General features: G+C 45.4%; 1 protein-coding gene across 6 annotated transcripts in view; it reads left to right on the forward strand.

Annotated features, from left to right (window-relative positions):
• ESYT2 (extended synaptotagmin 2) overlaps nt 1-26,402 on the forward strand; it is a 179,546-nt gene that overhangs the window by 51,200 nt on the left and 101,944 nt on the right. For 5 of the 6 annotated variants that reach the window (XM_089776777.1, XM_075922735.2, XM_075922736.2 and 2 more), the window contains exons 2-4: nt 3,776-3,817; nt 4,525-4,659; nt 13,189-13,265. In XM_089776777.1, the coding sequence (XP_089632903.1) occupies nt 3,776-3,817; nt 4,525-4,659; nt 13,189-13,265 (254 nt within the window). Of the gene's footprint in view, nt 1-2,905; nt 3,028-3,775; nt 3,818-4,524; nt 4,660-13,188; nt 13,266-26,402 lie in introns of those variants that run through there. The other variant, XM_089776778.1, reaches the window with a different exon arrangement.

The raw sequence follows: 26,402 nt of genomic DNA on the forward strand, positions 1-26,402 counted from the left end.
CTCTTTAAGTAGGACATCTATTTGGAACAAATAGGCTTTTAGGTAGATCATTGTGAGGTTCAGAGATTTATTTAAAGAACAAACATCTTTATACAAAAAGACAGAAAAGTCTACCAGTGCTAACAATTCTAGGATAGATCTAATAACTGTCATGGTCATACTGGACAAATTTTGGTGATATGTTTAAAAAAATGCTTTCTTTGGAGTAAAAGGATTCCCAGTATTTGGATGGGTCAATATTTGTAACTTTTAAAATGCCACTTAACTTCTTGTGTCAAAATCACACACATATATTCACATGAGAAGAGGTAAAACAGAGGCCATCAGAGCAATGTTTTCTGCCACCACTTGAAATAATTGTGGCATATATGGCATTTTTGGTATCTTCACTCAACGATCATTCATTTTCTCACTCTTCTGGCTCCAGGTATCTTCTTACAAGCTTCTAAAAAAATTTACAACATGCTTTGAAAAACTACTAGTGGAATTGGAGCCCACTAGCCAAGCTAAGTGGCTAAGCTGCACACCTGTGTGCCTGCACACTAAAAAATTTAGGTCCACCCACGTCCTTTTAAGAGCCACACAGTAGCACTCACTACTCACCTTCCTGCTTGAACAGAAGAGGAGTGGTGGTGGTGCTGGCAGCCAGTAGCCTGATGGGTTCCTGGAAGTAGGCGGCTGCCCTATTGTGTGCGAGGTGAGGCTGTTCCAGCAGGGGCAGCCTTACCACAACGGGCTGCATGCGGCTGCTGCTTTACTCCATCTGGAGCCGGAGCTGCCCGCGGTGCTGTTTTTAGTACTGAGGTCCCACAGGGACCAGGATTGCGGTACTAAAAATAGCATTGCGAGTGGCTTCTGCTCCAGGCCTGGCACTTGGTCCCGCCTCGGGAGCAGCTGGGACCGGAGCTGTGAGTGCTTCTGGGTCTGGGACAGCGGTACTAAAAATAGCACCATTGTTCTGGCCCCAGCAACTGCAAACTGCTTTCCATTGAGGGTAGAAAGTTAGGGAAGGGGCGAGGAAGAACTAAAGGGAAGGGGGGAGGAGAGGGGGAACCAGAGCATACACCAAGGGGAAGGGTGAAGGAGAGACAAATGCCAGGAGGTCAAGAGGAGACAATGAGGAAAAGGACAGGAGGGGGGACGAGAGAGAAGGTGTCAGTGGGGGTGCAATAAGGGAGGGGACAGGGTGATGCTGGGAGAGGAAAGAGAAGGGACAATGGGGGCAAGAGGGAGGAAAAGGTGAGGGGAAGAGTGGGTACCAGGAGAAAAGAGGTTGAAAGGCAGCAGATGGAGAAAGTCATGTGTGAGGGCATAGAGGGGCATGAGGAGACCTGGGTCAGAGGGTATTGAGGGGGTAGACATCAGGGAGAAGGAGGGCAGGGGCAATGAAGGAAGGGGGAGGCACCAGGAAGGTGCAGGGATAAGGGAAAGTGCAAGTGCCAGGGAATTGTGGGGGTGAAGCAGAAGGGCAGACATGTGGAGGGGAGGGATGGGCAGCAGAGTACAGAGGAGGAAAGCAGGGCAGGTGTCTAGAGGGAGGCATTATTTGAGGGGATGGAGGGGGCAGCTACAGATCAGAATGGGGCTAGAGGAGGACTGGGCACAGGAGAAAGAGAAGGGCAGGTGCAGGGGTCAAGAAGGATGGGAAGGGAGGCAGGTCCCCAAAGGGCTGAGGGGAGTGAGAATGGCAGGAGCCAGGACAGCAGAAGAGGGTGAGAGAAGGGGTGGGGGCAGAAGCAAACACCAGGGAAGCAGGTGGGGCAAGAGGAGGATGGGAGACATGGCAGAAAGGGGAAAAGGGAGAGGTTTATAAGATATTTATTATTAACTTGGGTGCCACAGTGGCACACATCTGAACAAGCAGACATAAACTCCATACTGGTGCACAAGACAAAACTCACTCTGCTCATGGGTGGAAAACCATAGAGGGAACGCTGGCCATCATCGCTGACTCCTGCCTTTCTGCTGAACTTCACTTTAACAGACTAAATAGTACCTTATCCTACCTTGCTGTCCACTAAGACAGCCTTCCATTAGGGATGTGAACGACTAGTTGACAGGCTAGTCAACTAGTTGCTCCCCCCCTTCACTGCCTCTATCAGAAAGAGGCAGCGACGGGGAGGGAGAAAAGGGGGTACCCAGGCTGCATGCAATGTTTCAAGGCGATAGCACTGTGTGGAACGTGGGATCAGCTGGGGATTTCCCCGTTGACCCCGGACTCCTTGAGGTACTGCCGCTTGGAAACGCCATGTAGAACCTGATGCTGGGTTCCCCATGGCGTTGCAAAGCTGCAGTGGCGCATGGAGCCCGGGGTCAGTGGGGGAATCCCCAGCTGATCCCAGCCTCCATGGGGTGCTGCCACTTTGAAGTGCTGCGAGGAGACTGACGCCAGGCTCCCGAGGGCGTTTCAAAGCGGCAGCGCTGCATGGAGCCCAGGGTCAGCGGATTCCCCAGCTGACTCCGGACTCCATGCGGTGTTTTTGCCTTTGAAGCTTTTGCCTACACTTCAAAGGCAAAAGCGCCCATCAACTAATAGAATAGTTGATGCAAAATGAATGGACTATTCAATTAGTCAATTACTCAGTATTTAACATCCCTACCTTCCATTGGACCTCATAAGGAGATTTAGGAGGAAGAGCCAGTCAGAGTTGGTGTCATCTCCGCAAAGAGGGGAAAGCTGTGAGCCCGACTGTGCATAAGTCACTACGGGTGCCCCATGTATTGTTCTGCTGGCTGCCTCTGCTACACTTTTTGGGGTGACTTGCAGCCAGTTTCTTACTGGTCACCCTGATATTCCTGGGAATCTCCAACCTGCATGTGGGGTCAGGGGAAAGTGTTTATACATCTTTCTCTTTGGTGCAGGACAACTTCACCCCCAAACAATCAGCCACAGAACTAAAGGTCACAAGAAGGCTGAGCGGCCCATGACGAGGGCTATGGAGCTGTGTGTGTCAGTCCTTATAGGGGCCAAGGCAATTCTTTCACCTACTGGCCCAGATAAAGTCTTCCTACCTCTGAAGCTTGGAGGTAGGAACAGGAGCAATTTTAGACTATATGTTAAGAACAATGTAAAGAACTAGCAACATATACATAAAAAATGTATTTAAATGTTTTGAAATACCTGTGTAATCAGTTCATCCTTGTTCCACGGAAGCAGTGCAGAGCATGAATGGCATGTATTTAACATCCGTAGTTGCTTAATTCTTTTTCAAAAGTAGAAACCCTAAGTTTTGTTTATGGTTCTTTTTTCTTCCAATGACATTCCTCATTCTTTCTTACTTCAATTTTTTGGAGTCTTAATATTAATAGCCACCAAACAAGTCATTTTTAGAGTCATCAGATAGTATTCTAGGGTCTCTCACAAAATACCCAAAAGAGGAGTTACCCTTGTAAATGTCCTTAAAACTTTAGAGATCTGTTATATTGACTAATCTTGCCATGGGCTTAACTGTTGTGTTTATTGGTCTCATACTATCATTTACACTGTGTGAAAACAATACTTCCTACACACCTGTATTATGGAGTGTACATAGGCATGTATTTATTTGGTTAATATTTTTAATTGACATTTACTTCAACTGTTTAACTATATTTATACATTCTTACTATGACTCTTAGATCCTTGATAATTATTGGTTCTTTGTGCCGGTTTCAGATATTACATTTATATTAAGCCTTACCTTGTCATATCTACTTGTCATTTTTACATTGCATTTTCATTAACTAAAGCGTGTTGGTAATGATTGCCTTTTTTTCTTTTTTCTTTGTCCTTTAGGTTCACTTTCCAGATACAGAAAGGGCAGAGTGGCTAAATAAGGTAAGGTGTTCTTTCAGATAGCTGTGGGACATGAGGATAAAATATTTATTGTGTTTCTACATTTGATGTTTATGCTGTTGATCAACATACACGTCTTTACCTCACATACTAAATAGAATTTGAGTAAAAAAGACAGTCTTTCTTTAGTTTATAATTGTGACACTGTTGTAATGTCACTAAAGCATGATCTGCCATTCTTGAACAAAAAGTAATTTAATTTTGGACAGTCAACTGTGCATGCTTAGCATAAATTTACCTTTGTCTTAAGGTACGATACACAAATAAACCAGTTTTACATTTATTTTTAACAGAATTTTAATGTTGTGTGTGTGTAAAATAAAATCAAGTACAGAACAAAGCTTCTTGAATTGGTGTATCTTTCGTTCAAAGTGTATCTCAAAATAATATTCTAGTAATAGTAAATAGAACAGAGAAATTACTATGTATAAAAATGGACAAAAAAGTTCTCAAATGAGAGATGAAAATGTATGGAGAATTAAGATGTTGATGAAAGAAAGCTTTTCCAAGAGGTATGAAATGCAGAAGTGAGGTCTTTCTTGCCAAATGGTGAATAGCAGAGAGAGGAGTTGTACTGTATTTAAAAAAAATCTTTTGCTTTGACGACTTTCTCCATTTACTCTTTTTGAAACAAAGCAAATGTGTACATTTTTAACAGTTCAATGCAATCTTTCTTTCTTTCTCCTCAGACTGTAAAACACATGTGGCCTTTTATTTGCCAGTTTATCGTGAAACTTTTTAGAGAAACGATAGAACCAGCTGTGAGAGGAGCAAACAACCATCTTAGTACCTTCAGTTTCACAAAGATTGATATAGGTCACCAGGTCAGTTTCTTCCAACATGAGTTTTTAAATATATCTGTTTCTTGTGTTTCCTTTAACATAAGTTATACAAGTGAAGCCTGTTTTGTGACATTTAATTATAAATTATCCTGGGCAGAAATTGTGTCTTTGAATGTGTTTGTGCAGCCCCACCACAATGAAGTATTGATTAGGGCGGCTGAATGCTACCGTAATCTAAATATTAAATAAAATAAAAATTGTGTGTTGTGAGGCAAATGTAATCATAGAATCATAGAATAATAGGACTGGAAGGGACCTCGAGAGGTCATCGAGTCCAGTCTCCCGCCCTCAAGGCAGGATCAAGCTCCGTCTACACCATCCGTGACAGATGTCTATCTAACCTGCTCTTAAATATCTCCAGAGAGGGAGATTCCACCACCTCCCTTGGCAATTTATTCCAATATTTGACCACCCTGACAGTTAGGAATTTTTTCCTAATGTCCAATCTAAACCTCCCCTGCTGCACTTTAAGCCCATTACTCCTTGTCCTGTCCTCAGAAACCAAGAGGAACAAATTTTCTCCTTCCTCCTTGTGACACCCTTTTAGATAATTGAAAACCGCTATCATGTCCCCCCTTAATCTTCTTTTTTCCAAACTAAACAAGCCCAGTTCATGAAGCCTGGCTTCATAGGTCATGTTCTCTAAACCTTTAATCATTCTTGTCGCTCTTCTCTGTACCCTTTCCAATTTCTCCACATCTTTCTTGAAATGTGGCGCCCAGAACTGGACACAGTACTCCAGCTGAGGCCTAACTAGTGCAGAGTAGAGCGGCAGAATGACTTCACAAGTTTTGCTTACAACACACCTGTTGATACAACCTAGAATCATATTTGCTTTTTTTGCAACAGCATCACACTGTTGGCTCATATTCAACTTGTGGTCCACTATGACCCCTAGATCCCTTTCCGCCATGCTCCTTCCTAGACAGTCGCTTCCCATCTTGTATGTATGGAACTGATTGTTCCTTCCTAAGTGGAGCACTTTGCATTTCTCTTTATTAAACCTCATCCTCTTTACCTCTGACCATTTCTCTAACTTGCTAAGGTCATTTTGAATTATGTCCCTATCCTCCAAAGAAGTCGCAACCCCACCCAGTTTGGTATCATCTGCAAACTTAATAAGCGTACTCTCTATCCCAATATCTACATCATTGATGAAGATATTGAACAGTACGGGTCCCAAAACAGACCCTTGAGGAACTCCACTTGTTATCCCTTTCCAGCAGGATTTAGAACCATTAACAACAACTCTCTGACTACGGTTATCCAGCCAATTATGCACCCACCTTATTGTGGCCCTATCTAAGTTATATTTGCCTAGTTTATCAATAAGAATATCATGCGAGACCGTATCAAATGCCTTACTAAAGTCTAGGTATATGACATCCACCGCTTCTCCCTTATCCACAAGGCTCGTTATCCTATCAAAGAAAGCTATCAGATTAGTTTGGCATGACTTGTTCTTCACAAACCCATGCTGGCTATTCCCTATCACTTTATTACCTTCCAAGTGTTTGCATATGATTTCCTTAATTACCTGCTCCATTATCTTCCCTGGGACAGATGTTAAACTGACCGGTCTGTAGTTTCCTGAGTTGTTCTTATTCCCCTTTTTATAGATGGGCACAATATTTGCCCTTTTCCAGTCTTCTGGAATCTCCCCTGTCTGCCATGATTTTTCAAAGATCATAGCTAAAGGCTCAGATACCTCCTCTATCAGCTCCTTGAGTATCCTGGGATGCATTTCATCAGGACCTGGTGACTTGCTGACATCTAACTTTCCTAAGTGATTTTTAACTTGTTCTTTGTGTATCCTATCTTCTAAACTTACCCTCTCTCTGCTTGTATTCACTACGTTAGGCACACCTCCAGACTTCTCGGTGAAGACCGAAACAAAGAAGTCATTGAGCATCTTCACCATTTCCAAGTTTCCTGTTACTGCTTCTCCCTCCTCACTAAGCAGTGGGCCTACCCTGTCCTTGGTCTTCCTCTTGCTTTTAATGTATTTATAAAAGGTCTTCTTGTTTCCCTTTATGCCTGTAGCTAGTTTGATCTCATTTTGAGCCTTTGCCTTTCTAATCTTGCCCCTGCATTCCCGTGTTGCTTGCCTATATTCATCCTTTGTTAGTTGTCCTAGTTTCCATTTTTTATATGACTCCTTTTTTATTTTGAGATCATGCAAGATCTCCTTGTTAAGCCAAGCTGGTCTTTTGCCATATTTTCTATCTTTCCTACACAGCGGAATTGTTTGCTTTTGGGCCCTTAACAACGTCCCTTTGAAATACTTCCAACTCTCCTCAGTTGTTTTTCCCTTCAGTCTTGCTTCCCATGGGACCTTACCTACAAGTTCTCTGAGCTTATCAGAATCTGCCTTCCTGAAATCCATAACCTCAGTTGTGCTGGTCTCCCTTCTACCTTTCCTTAAGATCATGAACTCTATTATTTCGTGATCACTGTCCCCTATACTGTCTTCCACTTTCAAGTTCTCAACTAGTTCCTCCCTATTTGTTAAAACCAAATCCAGAACAGCTTCTCCTCTGGTAGCTTTTTCAACCTTCTGAAACAGAAAGTTGTCTCCAATGCAGTCCAGAAACTTATTGGATAGCCTGTGCCTGGCTGTGTTAGTTTCCCAACATATGTCTGGATAGTTGAAGTCCCCCATCACCACCAAATCTTGGGCTTTGGATAGTTTTGTTAATTGTTTAAAAAAGGCCTCATCCACCTCTTCCATCTGGCTAGGTGGCCTGTAGTAGACTCCTAGCATGATATCACCCTCGTTTTTTACCCCTTTTAGCTTAACCCAGACACTCTCTACACAGCTATCTCCTACGTTCATCTCCACTTCAGTCCAAGTGTGTACATTTTTAATATACAAGGCAACCCCTCCTCCCTTTTTTCCCTGTCTGTCCTTCCTGAGCAAGCCGTACCCTTCCATACCAATATTCCAATCATGCGTCCCATCCCACCAGGTTTCTGTAATACCAATGATATCATAGTTGTATTTATTGGTTAGCAATTCCAGTTCTTCCTGCTTATTACCCATACTTCTCGCATTTGTATATAGGCATATAAGATACTGATTTGATCGTGCCTCCCTGTTGTGCCCTGACCCTCCTTTCTCCTTGCCATTATAGGCCGTAGTCCCCCCCATTTCCAACCCATCTCCCAGTCCCGCACATTCAGCACTTACCTGTGGGCTTTGCTCACCTGCCCCCGACAAACCTAGTTTAAAGCCCTCCTCACAAGGTTAGCCAGTCTGTGTCCAAACAAGGCCTTCCCGCTCCTGGAAAGGTGAACTCCATCTCCGCCAAGCAGTCCTTCCTGGAAGAGCACCCCGTGATCAAGGAAGCCGAATCCCTGCTCCCCTTTGAGCTAGCATCTCTGTTGTGTAAAGATTTTCCCTTATATGTGTGAATAGCAAAGATGATAATCCTTAATCTTAAAGGTTTCTGATATAAACATAATTAAATGTAAGCCTCTCAAGAATACTTTTTAAATTAACTCAGTGGGTGTAAATGACATTTTTAGATGAAGAAATCTTATTGTTTTGTTAATTTAAAAATATATAACAAGGAGAGGTTTTAATTTGCTAGTATATTGTCTATACTAGCGTTGTGACAAATCTCAGCAGGATAGCCATGTTAGTCTGCCTCTTCACAAACAAAGAGGAGTCCTGTGGTACCTTAAAAACTAACCAATTTATTTGGGTATAAACTTTCTTGGATAAAACCCACTTTGGTTAGATGTATGGACATGGTTTTTACCCATGAAAGCTTATGCCCAAATAAATCTGTTAGTCTTTAAAGTGCCACAAGATGCCTCGTTGTTTATACTAGCGTTATCACTGCTGATCCCACTGCTAACCAGTTTTGGGCAAAGAAGTCTAGTGTAAGGCATTTGACTTCATTGTGAGCATGAGTACCGTGACAAGCTGATTATCTATAGTAAAGTACAAGACTACTGTGAGTGATGTTCTTGAAGAAGGAGTTAGTCTCACCTTTGTTTTCTTAAACAGGAGAATTCTCATTCTAGGCTTGTGTGGGTGTGGCAATTAATGTCTCCCGGTGGTCGAGTAGATGGCTGATTGCTAGTGTGTAATGTAACTATGGTGAGGAAAAAATAAATAAAAAAAGCTTGTAAAATTTATATAAGAATTTGTGTAAAAAGCTTTTTGAGCATTCAAAAATTGTTGTTTGCAGTGTTCTTTCCCCTTATACTGAACAAATACTAATTTTTGCCTTTTCATGAGTCTCACAGTGTTTTAAAGCCAAAATCTGGTTTGGTCAATTTCACGGTCTGAGGATTTTAAAAGTAATAAATTTCATGATTTCATCTATTTAAATCTGAAATTTTACTATGTCGAGTTGTGAGGGAGGTCTCAAGTTTGTAACGGGGGGTTCTAGTCCTTCTACCCTTAATTCTGGGCAGCTGCTGGCCGAGAGTCTAGCCCTGAAACTAGAGTCGCTATCAGCAGCAGCTCGGAAGTAAGGATGGCACAGTTCGGTATGGGCCCTCAGCAGCCACCACTCTCTGGCCATCCAGCTCTGTAGGCAGTTGCGAAGTAAGGGTGGCAATACTGTGGTCCCCCTAAAATAACATTGTAATCCTCACAACTCCCCTTAGGATCAGGGCCACTAAAATTTGAGAAATGCTGGTCTCTTACTGTGAAAACTGTATAGTATAGGGAACAAACATGCAAAAGACCAGATTTCATGGTCTGTGTCATGTTTTTCATGGCCCTGAATTTGGTACAGCTCTATTCATGTTTAATGTTTTTCATGTTTAATGATTTCAGTGAATTTAAATGAGTAAATGAATTTGATCTCATAAGAGAAGCTCAAATATAGAGGTAATCATTTAGAAAAAATATTTCATAGTGTACTTCCAATCTAATCTAGAGAGAATGAAGTATTGCTTATATATTTGCGTTAAATTTTAAGAATAGGATTATAATTCATGTTCCTACTTTAACTCATAAAGTTGCAGAACACTAAAACTGCTTTGCTCCTGGTCTGTCAGGAGCTTTTCAAGAGATTACTTCTTTGATAGTTCTGGTTTGTTTGTATTTCCATTCCTTAAAACTGCAGCTCTGATCATTACAAGGATTAGATTCTGGCCCTACACTGGCTCCTTTGCAGTGTCAGTATTCCAGTGGCACAAATGGTCGGTATAGCTTCCTTAACTGGACAGCTGGCGTTTCCTCTGGCAAGAGTTAATCTTCGCTATGCAGAGAAGGCATAGCATGGCCAGAGCATGTTGCCCTCTAGCAGTCCTCAGCTGTGGAATATACCTTTGGGATTGGTCCAGCCAAATAAAATTAAGAGCTGCTATGAAGCTGCTTTGAATTACAACAAAGGCTAGCATGACCAGTAGCATTTCAGATTGGGAAAATTCAAGAGCAGGTTAGAACAACCAATATGGCTATGCCCATTTGTGTCAAGTTGAGTTGTAGAGCAGTTGAGGGCGTCGCCTATAATTTTTTTGTGAACTAGTCCTACATTGTTCTTCCCATCTAGCGTGATTCTGAAGAATGGTTTCCATTGGGGATTTCAAAGTGCTCCCTTCTACTTTTCTCCTTGGGAACTCAGGAGATCTGAGTTTCACTGCCACAGTTCACTGGGGATGTCAGCTAGTCTTCCTGGCCTTTGTTTAAAAAAAATCTGTGAAATGGGAATAATAATGCTTTCTGAACTCCACCTTTTATCTGTCTTGTCTATTTAGGTTGTAAACTTTTTGGAACAGAGACTCTTAGTATGTGCTTTTACAGAACCTAACTCAAAAGACCCTGATCTCAGCTGGGGCCTTAAGATACATTTCTAATATAAATAATGAGCAAGATCAGCTTTTAGATTGAAAAGAGCTAGGAAAGTAAAACCCAGGAAGTGATGTTAGTAAATTAGTATGTGGGGAATCTTCCATCTGTGTCAGTATTGAATCAGTACCTGAATATGGTGTGTTTGATAAAGGGCAGGAATAGAGCCCTTTAATTTTGAACACTTTTTTCATTTGGAACACAAAACTGAGGCTCTGATAAGGGATGGAATAAAGACAAGATAAAGAATCCTGGGGGTTAACCCGTATATTCTGGCTAAAATCCATTTCAGATAACTAAATTGTATATATAAAAACTTACCTGCAGCTTCAGTTGTGTAGTGTTTCACTTCCTGTACTGATCCTCCTTCTTGTGTAGTGTTGCTCTCTGCAAAATAGCTGAAACTTTCTTACCAGAAGTGAGTGACAGCAGAAACGAGATCCCTTTTGAGACACATTTTAATGAAAGCTGCTTTATAATTATTATTTCTAAACAGAAAGCTCATTGACATCAGAGGGAATGTTTATATTGACTTTCACAGTCAGTGTTCGGGTCAGGCCCTCAGAGGAGTTGCTCATGGGCAAAATTAACATGCTTACAAATACCTAAAGAGGCTATAGCAAAATGAGTCTTTATCTTCTCTCATAAGAATACATACCATTCAAGAGTTGAGAGACCTTTAGAGTGGAAGATACAGAGCATGTATTTTTACATAATTAATTCCAGCATATCCTTTTAATACAATATAGAATTATAACATCCATTTAAATTAGAGCAACTTCAGTGTCTCGGAAGATTACCTTTTCACTAAAAAGGTGAAGTTTAAAATACCATTGATGAGACTTTTCATGATATGCTTTTGGTAGTTGTTTTAGAACAGTGGTTCTCAAGCTTTTTGGCACACGGCCCAGCCCCCTCAACGCAGACCTTTCCTGGGACCACCAGTCAACCGCCCATGATGAAAAATGGGTGTAGGAGGGGGTAACGGTGCAGGATCTGGCCGGGAGGTAGGATGCAGGAGCAGGCTGGGGATAGAGATCTGGGTATGCGAGGGATGGGGGGTGCTTACTTGGCTCCATGCTCCCAGGTAGCACCCCCTGCTACTACCAATGGCCATGATTCCAGCTAATGGGAGCAGTGGAGAAAGCCTCCAGGTGAGCTGTTTCCTGTGCTGCCGTATCCCCGGCTGGGGGAGGGGCACTGCATGGAACCACTTCCTTCCTCCGCAAGCTGCATCTGGCCCACGTGTCTCCCCCCTTCCCCATACAACAGGAAGCTGGTGCTGGTGCTCAAACCTTGTGGGACGGGCAGGGCTTGAGTGCCAGCACAAGCCCCCTGCTGCAGTGGAGGGGGAAAGCCCCAAGCCTGCGAACCACTTGCAAGACAGTCACCTGACCACACTTTGAGAACCACTGTTTTAGAAAAACCTAAAATGGAAATATTGGTTAGTGAACTCGTTCTAATGATCTAGTTTGCTGTGAGTGGTAAGAAAGGATTCAGAGGAGGATTCACCCTCACTCACAAACAGGCAAGATCAAATCCATAAAAACAGTCATTGTCATAACAGAATGTTAAACAATATGATCAGTTTCATCTGAGTCTGATTTCTTAAATATTCTCAGACTTGGTGTACAACAGCACATTGTCCTTGTGCTGAAGCACTGTTTTTCTATATGGTCTTAAGTCTTTCACTTCTCAGATCAGCAAGAGCTGAAAACTTTGCAGACTCTGTGGGGAAAAAAAATTCTTGAGGTTTCTGTCAGTTTCCTCACACTAGTTGGCATGAATGAGTTGCAGTTTTATAAACTGGATCTGATTCTCATTGGTTTCCATTAAAATGTTGTTTGCACAAGCATGATAAAGTAAGTGATGGGATATTTTTTGGGAAGAATTAGTGATGTCCCTTGCCAAACAGAAAATAAAATGTGTGAGTAAAGCTCGAAATCTAAGCCTTGGCTACTGTTTCCAGAAATGGTCCAGCATAGCAGCACTTTGATTAAACTGGGTACATGGTCAATAAATTTTCACTCCTAGTTCACAGTATTAATTTGACAGCTATGTTTTACATTGAATTTTTACTAATGCTTTGATGAAATAATGCCGATAATAAATATGTAAGGAATTCCTGATGCAACAGTGCTACAGTTTGGACCTCCCTGGTCTGGCACCCTCGGAACCTGGCTGGTCCTGGATGAGGGATTTGCTGGACCGGGGAAGTCATATCTGACTCCCCTGCTACCAGCTCACCTCAGCCTTGGACTAGCCACTGGTCTCCTGGCCAACTCCCCCTTGCCACCAGCCTTGCTGCCCTGCTGGTCCCTCCACCTCCTTCCCTGGTATGCCAGGCAGCCCAGCTCCATCCAGTTCCCTGCATGCTGGGCTCCTGGCCCCACTGGGCAGCCCCCTCTGGGCAGCCCTCGCTATGGCGCGCTGAGCTCCTGGCCTAACTGGTTTGTGGCTGGTGGCCGAGATACAGTGCACCGGATGTGGGGGGAGCCTAGATGCCAGCCCTCCACTGGGACTCTCTGGTCCTGGAACATCCATAGTCTTGCTGGATGACTGATAGTGCCAGACCAGGGAGTCCTGGATTACAGCGGTTCAACCTGTATATCCTTCTGTTAAAGATAAGGTTCAAAATATGACAAATTTTGGAAGAAGGTTTAACTTTTTTTTAAATGGACACTTTATTATTGTTTCAGCCGCTTCGGATAAATGGTGTGAAAGTGTACACTGAAAATGTGGATAAAAGACAGATCATTTTGGATCTTCAGATCAGGTAATCCTATTTATTTATTAACATATGTGAACATGTACATCCATTATAAAATATTTTAGAATTTATTACTTGTTTATTTGGTTCTGCATTCATATTTTTGAGGTTTGGTAGCTTATTTAAAGAAGCAAATGTAATACAGGCAGTCCCCGGGTTACGTACAAGATAGGGACTGTAGGTTTGTTCTTAAGTTGAATTTGTATGTAAGTCGGAACTGGTACATATTGTAGGGGAAACTCTAGCCAAACATTTTTTTTAGTTTTGGATAGCATAGGGAAAGGTTAACTCCCCTCTAATGTTTGTTTTGCTGTCTGTTCCCCTGTTCAGAAGATTTCACATCTATTTCTGTCCCTGTGACAAACTCAGGACTAAAGGAGTAACTCATCAAATACCAAACAGCTCTGCACCATGCTTTGAGCTAATAGCTTTATTTCCACACACCACCCAGGGTTCTAGGAGGAGGGTCCTTTTTTTGCTAACACAATGAGGCCAGCACTTTGTTTGTTTTGGTGGAGTCTTTGTTTGCCCAGGGAGCCCAGCATGTATAGGGGGAGGAGGGGCGGAGAGGCTGCTTTTGTCTGCTGTTCGGCAGCCTGTTGCTCAGGGGAGGGGGCAGCCTGTTGCTGGCAGGGGGGGAGAAGGGAGGCGTGCAGGATGCGAGGCCGCGGGGGGGGGGGGAGGGCGGCAGCGGGCGTGGGGAGGCACTTTTCCTCTGCCTGGCAGCTCTGCGGGATCCCTGTCCCTGTGGCCAGCTGCTGCAGGCAGAGGCCAGTTGGAGCCTGCCGAAGAGGAGGAGGAGGTGGATTCTAGGACCCAGGTGAGCGAGCCCCGGGACGCTGCTGCGCTCCGGGAGCCCGGCATGTATAGAGGGGAGGAGGGGCAGAGAGGCTGCTTTTGTCTGTTCGGCAGCCTGTTGCTCAGGGGAGGGGGCAGCCTGTTGCTGGCAGGGGGCTGGGGGGGGGCAGCGGGCGTGGGGAGGCACTTTTCCTCTGCCCGGCAGCTCTGCGGGACCCCAATCGGAGCCGGCCCGAGGAGAAGGAGGATCCTAGGACCCAGGTGAGCGAGCCCCGGGAATGCTGCTGCGCATGTGCGGGAGTTGCCTCACCCCGTTCGTATCTAGGGATCCGACGTAAGTCGGATCCACGTAAGTCGGGGACTGCCTGTATCTGTTTATGTAAATGTGTGTTCAGTCATGACCTAAAGCAGACTGTAAGTTTGCTTTATGAATATGAAGTTCCAAAATAACTTTCATTTTTCTAAAATTATAAGTCATTCCAGTTCCCTGCCTGCTGATCTCATGCACAGGGCTCTGCTCCCAGCCCTTCCCCTAGCTGTGGCCCTAGACTTAGCCCCTCTTTATCCCTGTCCACATCTCCACTCATGGCCCTGGCTCTAGGAGTGGGGCCAGGCTACTGATGAGATAATGGTGGCATGAAGTAAAAACTTTAGGGACTGCTGCCCTAGTCTATCAGTTGGGTGTAGCTGATAGGGGTTGGATCACTTGGTGATTGCATGTTCTGTTCATTCCCTTTGAAGCACCTAGAATTGGCCACTGTCTGAAGACAGGATACTGGGCTACCCGAGCCTTTAGTCTGGCCCAGAATGGCCGTTATTATGATCTATGTAGGAAGAGAGTGCAGATTAGCTAGTGCTCTGAAAATTAGTGCACTCTTGCTGCATGCTAACATCCCCAAGTAGACAAGCCGTAATGTGGAAAAAAGGAAATTTTCAGGTAAATGTAGATATATTTTCTTAATCTGCTTCTTCGTGGCACAGAAGAAAGAGAAGAGAGAACATTGTCTTTTTAATTTATGTGATAGGCTTGCACTCTTTGAGAATCATTTAAGTACTGGAAAAGATTCAAAAAAATCTAACGGAGATATTCATCCATTAGGTCAGCAATCCTTCTGTTACTCTGTTAGTGACTCACTAATGACTGTTATGATTTGCCAGATAAAGAATCTGTACACTTTATGGTCTATTAATTCCCTTTTTTCCTATTATCTGTTACTCCCAGTAACTTTATTTTGAACTTACCAAGTGGATGAATATCTATGAAATCAAAAGGCTATGGATTAAAGTGTTCCCACTATACTGTGACATGTCTCTTTGTCAGTGTAGTGATCTGCAAATTAAAGTAGTCTTAAATGTTTCAGGACTATCATCATCTCAGCTGGATAAACTGTGCTTGCTAAATGAGACTCCAAAGAGTAGGCAATGCTACAGTATAACTTTGTCATGTGTGTATACAGGCAATGCATTAAAGGACAATTTTTTCTCTACTGTATTCTATGATTAAAACTTGTGACTGATTTTTTTTCCCCCAGTTTGCTGCTGTTTACTTCTGATGTTCAGTTTGTTTTGATAAACTCTTAGACAAATAAACTAATATATTACATACAAAACCATGTTGAAAAACATTGTTAAGATTGCAAAGTCATGCACTGAAAAAATTAGGAAGTGCTAGAATTAAAGTTGCCCATGCAACCTAAATTTGGGCTCTCTTAGCATACATATTATGATACAGATTGAAACTCTCTAAACCAGGAACCTCTGGTCCGGCAACTTCCATGGTCTGGCATGGATGTTGCAGGACCAGAGAGTCCTGGTGGAGGGCCAGCAGCAGGGAGCCCTGCAGGCTGACAGGGTAGCAGGCTTCCTGCAGCGAGTTGCTGGTGAGGCTACCCAGCACATGGTAGTGGGGCTGCCCAGTGGACCTGTGAGACCTGGCCTGTGGCTGCCTGGTGGGGCTGAGGGCTGCAGCGGTGGCAGTGGCCCAGTGGGGCCCGGAGTGGCGATGTGTGACTGCTTGGCGGGACCGAGAGCCCCGGCGGACAGCTGCCCAGAGGGGTCAGCAGAGCAATGGGGCTGGGCAACAGGTGGGGAGCCATCTGGTAGGCCAGCAGGCTGGGCCACAGCTGGGGAGGGGCGGTGGCAGAGGGGCCAGAAATGACCTTCCCTGGTCTGGCAAAATCCCTTATCCAGAACGGGTCAGGTCCTAACGGTGCTGGACCAGGGAAGTCCAAACTATACAATGTTTAATCATAGAACTAAAAAGAACCTTGAGAGGTAATCAAGTCCAGTCCCCTGTACTCATGCACCATCTAAGCCATTCCTGACAGATGTTTGTCTAATCTGCTCTTAAAAATGTCCAGCGACGGAGATTGCATAATCTGCCTACCAGTTTATTCCAGTGCTTAATGACCCTGACAGGAGGAATCCATTCTAAACCTCCCATTCTGCAATTTAAGCCCATTGCTTCTTGTTCTATGGTCAGAGGTTAAGGAGAATATTTGTTCTCTTTCCTCCTTGTAACAATCTTTTAAACAGGTGAAAGCAGTTATGCTCCTCTTAGTCTTCTCTTTTCCAGACTAAACAAACCTAATTCTTTCTATCTTCCCTAATATATCAAGTTTTCTAGTCCTTGAATCATAATACTCTTCTCTGGATTCTCTCCAGTTTGTCCACATCATTCCTGAAATGTGGCACCTAGAACTTGCCATAGTGCTCCAATTGAGGCCTAATCAGCGCAGAGTAGAACAGAACAGTTAGTTCTCATGTTTTGATTACAACACTCCTACTAATTACATCCCAGAATGCTATTTGCTTTTTTTGCGACCGCGTTACACTCTTGACTAATATTTATGTTGTGATCCACTATGACCGCCCCCCTCACCCCTCAATCACTTTCTGCAGTATTCCTTCCTAGGTAGTCCTTTCCCATTTTGTATGTGTGCATCTGATTGTTCCTTTGCATTTATCCTTATTACATTTCATCCAGTTTGTCCAGATCATTTTGAACTATTATCCTATTCTCCAAAGCACTTGCAACCCCTCGGGCTTTGTATCGTCTGCAAACGTTATAATTATAGTGTGTATGCCATTTTCTAAGTCAGGGTCAGCAACCTTTCAGAAGTGACAAGATTTAATTTATTCATGGATCTGTGTGCCGGGGGAAGGAGGACGGGTCGGGGCAGGCTGGGTATGTTGACCATATTTTCTGAAGCAGCTGCAGCTAGGGAGAACAGTTTAATTTAAATTGTGAAAAAGATTGTTTTGACTTTCTCATGTTAGTTTATCAAACTTATTTTAAATAAATGAAAAGATTATGTCCAACACAAAAGGTTTCAATGTTTTCTTTATTTATGGCAGCAGTGGAGAACCTTTTTTGGGTCGGGAATCACTGACCCACGGAAAAAAAACAGTTGGGAACCACACAAGTGAGAAGCAAAAAAACTCCTCCAAAAACCCCCAACCGTCACAGATACTGAGACACCTCACTGGTCTGGTGCTCCAGCCTCATGGGATGAGGGGAAGGGACTGGGAGGACTTAGCTTCAAGTTTTCCCATAGGCCGCCAAATGCACTTTTCTGGGGTTCCAGAGTTGGTGGATTTTATGGACTTGTGTAGGCTCTGGGGTAGGGACAAAAATGAGGGATTTTCTATGTGAGACAGGGATTCCAGCAAGTAGGATAAGGATGGTGTGCAGGATCTGGTAGGGTAGTGGAGTGCAGAAGCAGGCTGGGAGTAGGGTGTCTGGCTAGGTGGAGGGAGCAGCAGCAAGGGAGGGTGCAGTGTGTGGCCAGGAGAGAGGGTGCAGGAGCAACGGTGGATGCAGGAGCAGGGTGGGGGTAGGTGTCTGGCCAGGCGGGGGAGCGGGGAGCATGCAGGAGCAGGATGAGGATAGGGTGCCTGGCTAGGAGGGAGAATGTCAGAGAAAGCTGGGAGTGCGGGGTCTTGGTAGGAGGAGATTTGAGTGAAGGAGATTAGGGTGTGGGGGTCTGGACATGAAGGAGGATGCTTACCTGGCTTTGTGTCCCCTTGTAGTAACTGCTGCGGCTAACTCTGAAAAATCAAGACCTAAATGACTCATATTGAGCATCCAAAATTAATGGATACTTTTGACCTTACCATCTCTGTGCCTCAGCTTCCCATCTGCATAATACTGTTAGTAGTACCAAAGAGGTGTAGTGAAAATAAATTCACTACTGTGTGCAACACTCCAATACAATAATGAAGAGAACCATCAGAAAGCTCATGAGGAAATCAATAATTCTGTCTTTTAAAAAGGGGTTTAATAGTGTATAGTAAATAAGGCCTTCAGTATTTTGTTTTCAGTTCATTGTTCCATGAACAACTAACCATGAAGTGAGCACAGTCCATTCTTTGCGTGAATGAGGCAGTAGTTCTCTGGAAAAATAGTAAGTGATCGTGTAATTAAAAACTATATTGTAATGCATATGCATGAGGTGGCCAAATTCAGGTTGCACAGTCTTAAATCTGGCATTTTCTAACTTTTGATTGTTTGAATTTCCAGCCTAATATTCTTTTCCAGTACTTTTGTGTCTCTGTCTTCCTAGATTTTTAAAAAAGCAAACTAAAAATACATCTATATTTGTGGCAGCATATTGATACCCAAATAGCTCATCATCAATATTGGAACTTTTAGATGCATCACATAACCTTTGCCAGTGGGTTTCAGTTATATGCTGATGTAAGAGGAAAGGCGAGACACAGGAATGGAATCCAAGTGGGCACAACTTCTTCTCATTCCCTCCCACGTGTAACCCCCTTCTGCCTCAACTCCCTCCAACCTGTCCCATATCCATTCCTGTCACTTCCCTACCCCTAGCTCCTTGCTCCAGTCCTTTTCTCATCTAACCAGCCCCAGTCTCGTTCCAGTCTCCTTGTCCAGCCAGTCTGTTGCACTTCCTCACGCCAGGGCCAGCTTTAGGAAGTGCGGGGCCCAATTCGAACAATTTCGACAGGGTCCCACAGCAATTTTGGTTGAGGAAAAAAAAAAGGCACAAAAAAATCCCCCGCCAACACACACACGCACCCGTGGCACAGGAAAACCCTGCACTAAACTCACACCTCCCGTGTATAATTTTTGGTGGTGCCCCATTAACCACGCCCCGACCCCCATTAGCCACACCCTAATTCCCCCGTTTACCAGGCCTCTGGAGATAAAACGCTCTGGGCAAGATGGACACATGACCAGAAGTAAAAGGTGTCATGTCACCCCTCTCGAAGGACTTTTCCCACCATCCTCCTACCAACAGGGATTAGTTTGGCCCCCACCAAACCCCCCTCATGCAACTATCCTGCAATTGCATTAACCCGATGTTTGTGACATTAACTCGGGGGCAGAGAGACTGCGGGAAGTGTTCCCTCTAAGGGAACACTCACGTCTACACTCACGTCTTCTTGCGCAAGTACAGCCGTTCTTGTGCAAGAACCCACAAAGCAGCCACACTTCCCGCCTGCTCTTGCGCAAGGAAATTTACAGTATGGCGTGGTAAGAGAGGGTGTCTTGCGCAAGAGCTACGCTCTTTTCTAACAGGTTCATGTGGCTTGTTTGGATGTGCCATTGTGGCACCCAAGTTATTAATAAATATTTTATAAACCTTTACCTTTTCTCTCTGCTGCCATGTCTTCTCCCCTTGCTCCATCAGCTCCTCTGGTGCCTGCTGCCCCCCAACTCCTCACCCTCCTATGCTGTCCTGACTCCTGCCCTTCTCACTGCCCTCAGCCCTCCTGAGACCTGCCCCCATCTGCCAGCCCTTCTCTCCCCCCTGTGCCCACTCCTCCAGTAGCCCCACTCTGATCATATGAGCTACCCCTCCTCATCCCCTCTTCCAACATCTCCCTCTACACACCTGCCCTGCCTCTCTCCTCTGGTGCTGGTCCCTCCCCTGCAGGTGTCTGCCCTTCCTCTTCACCCCAAAATCCCCTCGCACCTGCACCTTCCCTTAGCCCTGCACCCTCCTGGTGCCTCCCCCTTCCCTTACTGCCCCTGCCCCCTTTGCCCTCTTTTTCCCTGATGTTCACCCCCTCACCATTCTCTGTCCCATTCCCCTCCTGCCCCTCTGTGCCCTCACACATGGCTTTCTCCATGCCCACCTTTCTCGTGCCCACCCCTTCTTTCACGCTTTCTCCCAGCACCCTCCTTCCCCCCTCTAGCCCTCAGTGCCCTTCCCCTCTCCTCTCCTTTCCCAGCATCACCCTGTCCCCCCTCCCGCTGACACCTCCTCTCCTGCCCTTTTCCTCATTGTCTGCACTTGGCCCCCTGGCATTTGTCTCTCCTCCACCCTGTCTCTTGGTGCCTTCCTCTTTCTTCCACCTCCCCCTCCACACAAGCCCCTTTCTCTCCCTCCTCCCCCCTCTGCACAAGCCCTTTCCCCATAGTTTTCCCCCGCCCCTACCTTCTGCCTTCCACTTTGTGGGGCTGGAGTCTGCGCTCGGGCCCCGAACTCCGAACCCGGAGCTAGGCCACGCAACGCAACATGCCTCCAAGGAGTTTTAAAGTCCCGGGCCGTGACGTCACGTCACGCTCGGGTGTCCTCCCTGCTCACCTGCAAACGCCGTGCATGGCAGCAGCAGCGCACACCAGCGAGGGGGAGCCGCACTGAGAGCCATGCACAGCAGGGATGGTCCGGGGCCACCGGGGACGCTCTGGGGGCAGGGTGAGAGGACGTGCAGGGAGGACCGGTGGGGAGGGTCTGGGGCTCGCTCCAGGCAGAGCAGGGGGAGAGACCCAGCTCCACATATTGCTGGAGCAGGGCCCCGGCTCTGAATATTAACGCGCCTCCCATGGCGCCCAGCACACTTCTGGGTTCAGGACGCGGGGCCCCATTCGGGGGAATCGGGTGAGTCGGCCTAAGGCCGGCCCTGACTCAGGCCTTCTGAGGAACAAACATGGACAAAAGGTGGGCTGGAGCAGTATTGCTTTTGGGGTTATTGACACAGTAAGAGTAAAGTGATACTCTCATACATACATCACATTCATGCTGACAGTTGGGAGGCAGGCTGCAAGTGTGGTGTAGATTCCTTTTGATTTTGCTAGTGGCTGGAGTGCTGGGCAGGAGTGAGCTTCCTGGAGACTCAACCATGATGTTCCTTGGGAGATACCTTCGGATCTGTAGGAGGTTTTATTTCCTCCAGGCTAGTCCCAGGTTTCTGCTGTGATGTTACATTTTGTCCGGGGGAGAAGGGGGAGAAGAGGGATTTCTGGCTGCTTCTCAGTTAATTTATCTGCTCGAAGGGTTTAAAAGGTCACGGATCCTAAGCTGCCTTTTTGGTTGGGTATTTCTCATTCACACCTCTCACACATTGCACAGGTTACATACATATTCATAAGGAATATGGTTTCTAAGCAAAATGGAGCCTCATGGCCTTGGGTACAAGAAACTATAGATAAGCTTTTTATCATGCCTTTGGTATGTTAACAAAATATAACTAAGAAAGCCAAGGTCAGGGAAGAAGGGAAAAGCAGAGGAGTATGTCTGGTCAGCTAGACACCCAGTTAGGAGGAGGGAGGGGGGTCGTGTCCAACTGGTTACAAGTCCATACTCTTTCCCCTAGGTCTACATCCAGTCTGCCTTTCTCCCCCCTTTACATCCCTCTCTTCCTGAGCTCTTTGTCCAGTCTCGGCATCCCCCCTCCTGCCGCATCCTTGTTCCATTCTTTTTTGCCCATTCAGTTACAGCCTTGCACTGAATCCCAGTCCCTCCTACCTGTGCTTTCCTTTTCCTTTCCTGGCTTCTTATCTAGTCTCTTTAGCCAGCCATGTGTTTCCTCCTTCCTTGGCTTGCAGTTGTAGGCTCAGTTCTCCCCTTCTTTCACACCTGTTCCTTGTCCCAATCTACCCTCTCCTCCCCTGCTGAAGATCCAGCTCTTGGCCCATCTTTATTTGCAACAGTTAGCTTTGTCCTCCATGGTGCCTGGGCCTTATAGAAGTCATTGAGAGGACAGGAGAGGCAATCCATCATGGCTCACAACTACTGTAATTGCAGGGAAAGTCCTGCTCAGGCCTGGGCTGCAGTGAACATAGTGGGGATGGAATTATCAGGGGCTTTAGCTACTAAATGAGTGATGTCTCTATGGGGCATGTGTGAACTGATTTTTTTTATCAAAAAGCATTCATCTTTGGTATATCTGGATTGAAAGATATACCTTCCAGGGTATTCAAGTCCTTAATGCGTAACATGAGGGAGTCATAAATTTTAAGGTCACAGAAATCATTGTGATTGTCTAGTCTGACCTTCAGTATAGCACACGCTTTACAGCTTCCCCCAAACTTAGCATATCTCTTAGAAGAACATAAGAACATAAGAACGGCCGTACTGGGTCAGACCAAAGGTCCATCTAGCCCAGTATCCTGTCTACCGACAGTGGCCAGCAGCAGGTGCCCCAGAGAGGGTGGACCGAAGACAATGATCAAGCGATTTGTCTCCTTCCATCCCTCTCCAGCCTCTGACAAACAGAGGCCAAGGACACCATTTTATCCCCTGGTTAATAGCCTTTTATGGACCTAACCTCCATGAAATCATCTAGCTTCTCTTTAAACTCTATTATAGTCCTAGCCTTCACAGCCTCCTCTGGCAAGGAGTTCCACAGGTTGACTACACGCTGTGTGAAGAAGAACTTTCTTTTATTAGTTTTAAACCTGCTACCCATTAATTTCATTTGGTGTCCTCTAGTTCTTCTATTTAGGGAACTAATAAATAACTTTATTAGCCCTCTCCACACCACTCAAGTTTTTATAGACCTCTATCATATTCCCCCTCAGTCTCCTCTTTTCTAAACTGAAAAGTCCCAGTCGCTTTAACCTCTCCTCATATGGGACCCGTTCCAAACCCCTAATCATTTTAGTTGCCCTTTTCTGAACCCTTTCCAAGGCCAAAATATCTTTTTTGAGGTGAGGAGACCACATCTATACACAGTATTCAAGATGTGGGCGTACCATAGTTTTATACAGGGGCAGTAAGATATTCTGGGTCTTATTTTCTATCCCTTTCTTAATAATTCCTAGCATCCTATTTGCCTTTTTGACCGCCGCTGCACACAGTGTGGAAGTTTTCAGAGAACTGTCCACGATAACTCCAAGATCTCTTTCCTGATTTGTCTTAGCCAAATTAGCCCCCATCATACTGTATGTATAGTTGGGGTTATTTTTCCCAATGTGCATTGCTTACACTTATCCACATTAAATTTCATTTGCCATTTTGTTGCCCAATCACTCAGTTTGATGAGATCTTCTTGGAGTCCCTCACAGTCTGCTTCTGTCTTGACTATCCTAAACAGTTTTGTATCATCTGCAAACTTTACTACGTCACTGCTTACCCCTTTCTCCAGATCATTTATGAATAAGTTGAAAAGGATTGGTCCCAGGACTGACCCTTGGGGTACACCACTAGTTACCCCTCTCCAATCTGAAAATTTACCATTTATTCCTACCCTTTGTTTCCTGTCTTTTAACCAGTTCTCAGTCCAAGAAAGGACCTTCCCTCTTATCCCATGGCCATGTAATTTACACAAGAGCCTTTGGTGAGGGACCTTGTCAAAGGCTTTCTGAAAATCCAAGTATACTATATCTACTGGATCCCCCTTGTCCGCATGTTTGTTAACCCCTTCAAAGAACTCTAACAGATTAGTAAGACAGGATTTCCCTTTACAGAAACCATGTTGACTTTTGTCCAATAAATTATGTTTTTCTACATGCTTCACAATTTTATTCTTTACTATTGTTTCGACTAATTTGCCCTGTACTGAAGTTAGACTTACCAGTCTGTAATTGCCAGGATTGCCTCTAGAGCCCTTTTAAAATATTGGTGTCACGTTGGCTACCTTCCAGTCATTAGGTACGGAAGCCGATTTAAAGGATAGGTTACAAACCACAGATAATAGCTCAGCAATTTCCCATTTTAGTTCTTTTAGAACCCTTGGATGAATGCCATCCGGTCCTGGAGATTTAACATTAAGTTTTTCTATTTGTTCTAAAACCTCCTCTAATGACACTTTAATCCGGGACAGTTCCTCAGATTCATCACCCACAAAGGACGGTGCAGATTCGGGAATCTCCCCAACGTCCTCAGCCGTGAAGACCGAAGCGAAGAAATCATTTAGTTTCTCCGCAATGGCTTTATCGTCCTTGATTGCTCCTTTTATAGCTCGATCATCTAGGGGACCCACAGGTTTTTTAGCAGGCTTCCTGCTTCTAATGTACTTAAAAAACATTTTGTTATTTTTTTTTGAGTTTTTGGCTAGCTGTTCCTCAAAATCTTTTTTTGCTTTTCTTATTACATTTTTACACTTGATTTGACAGTGTTTATGTTCTTTTCTATTTATCTCACTAGGATTGGACTTCCGCTTCTTAAAAGATACCTTTTTGTCCCTCACTGCTTCTTTTACATGGTGGTTAAGCCACGGTGACTCTTTTTTAGGTCTCTTGCTATGTTTTTTTAAATTTGGGGTTGTAGGGGATTGACCCCTCGGGAGGGCTTATGTCTGCCCCCTCAGTCACCAAAGCGTTGTTTACCACTCCACGCAACTTACTCGGTGCGCGCCCCGCGGCGGTTGGGGGAAGGGGGTCCGGGCCCGCCCTCGCTCCGGACCCCAGCCCAGGGCCCTAAGGTAAGGGAAAGACTCCCCACCTAACAGGGGGGGTCGAGACCCCTAAACTCCCCTGCTCTCAGGGTCCGCGTCCCTGCCCTGGGCCACTTCTTCCCCCTGGAACCAATCGGTTCACCTCGGTGTTCCCTCGGCCCCCACCCAGGGCCTCCAACACCAGCTTACACTCGCTGGACCTTGCAGGTGAAACGTCTCCTCGGCGTCCTCCCCCTTTGCCTGGCTCCCGGCCGCTTTTGAATGGGCCGCCGGTCGCAGGCAGATGACGTCAGTGCCTTCGTCTGCCTGCGGCCCCTCCCAGGGTCGAGCGTCGTGTGACGTCCCCCTGACGTCACCCCGCCCTCGTCCCCCTCTGGCGCTAACTTCCGGCCCCGGCTCGTCACCCGGCCGGGGTGCCGGTTCCCCCGTTCCTGCCCCGTGCGCGGCAGTCTGTGCCGCGGCGGCTTCCCTCGCCTCCGCCCGCCCCGGCTCGTTCCCCGGCCGGGGCGCCGGCTTCCCTGCGCTGGAGCCGCAGGCGGCGGGCTGTGCCGTCCCGGGGGTTGAGTCCTCCCCCCCTCTCCGCGGCGTGCCGGCGGCTCTCAGGAGGGGCGGGGCTACCCCGCCACAGGGGTATATCTTTAAGTTGGGCCTCTATTATGGTGTCTTAAAAAATTTCCATGCAGCTTTCAGGGATTTGACTCTAGTCACTGTGCCTTTTAATTTCTATTTAACTAACCTCCTGATTTTTGTGTAATTCCCCTTTTGAAATTAAATGCCAGGGTGCTGGACTGCTGAGGTGTTCTTCCCACCACAGGAATGTTGAATGTTATTATATTATGGTCACTGTTTCCAAGCGGTCTGGTAACGGTTATATCCTGGACCTGATCCTGCACTCCACTCAGGACTAAATCGAGAATTGCCTCTCTCCTTGTGGGTTCCTGCACTTGCTGCTCCAAGAAGCAGTCATTTAAGCCATTGAGAAATTTTATCTCCGCTTCTCTTCCTGAGGTGACATGTATCCAGTCAACATGGGGGTAATTAAAATCCCCCATTATTATAGAGTTCTTTATTTTGGTAGCCTCTCTAATCTCCCTCAGCATTTCAATGTCAGTATCGCTGTCCTGGTCAGGTGGTCGGTAATATATTCCTACGGCTAATTTCTTATTATTGGAGCATGGAATTCCTATCCATAGCGATTCTATTGAACATGTTGATTCACTTAATATTTTTATTTCATTTGATTCTACATTATCTTTCACATACTGTGCCACTCTGCCACCCACCTGGCCTGCTCTATCCTTTCGATATATTTTATATCCCGGTATGATTGTGTCCCACAGATTTTCCTCATTCCACCAGGTTTCAGTGATGCCTATTATGTCAATCTCCTCATTTAATACGAGGTACTCTAGTTCACCCATCTTATTAGTCAGACTCCTAGCATTTGTGTACAAGCACTTTAGAAATTTGCCATTGGTTATTTGTCTGCCCTTCCCTGATGCATTGCATACCGTTATATGCAGTTGTTTGTCTGCTCTGGCCCATGGTTTGCCTTCTCCCCTCCTCTCTTTCTGACTACAGCTTAGGGAATCTCTATCAATGGATTCTCCTCTAAGAGAAGTCTCCCTCCGATTTACGTGCATCTCCGCACCAATCGGCTTTCCCCCATCTCTTAGTTTAAAAACTGCTCTACGGCCTTTTTAATGTTTAGTGCCAGCAATCTGGTTCCACCCTGGTTTACGTGGAGCCCAT

The sequence above is a fragment of the Pelodiscus sinensis genome, chromosome 2 (assembly GCF_052426305.1).
Source record: "Pelodiscus sinensis isolate ZL-2025 chromosome 2, ASM5242630v1, whole genome shotgun sequence".
NCBI classification, from domain to species: Eukaryota; Metazoa; Chordata; order Testudines; family Trionychidae; genus Pelodiscus; species Pelodiscus sinensis.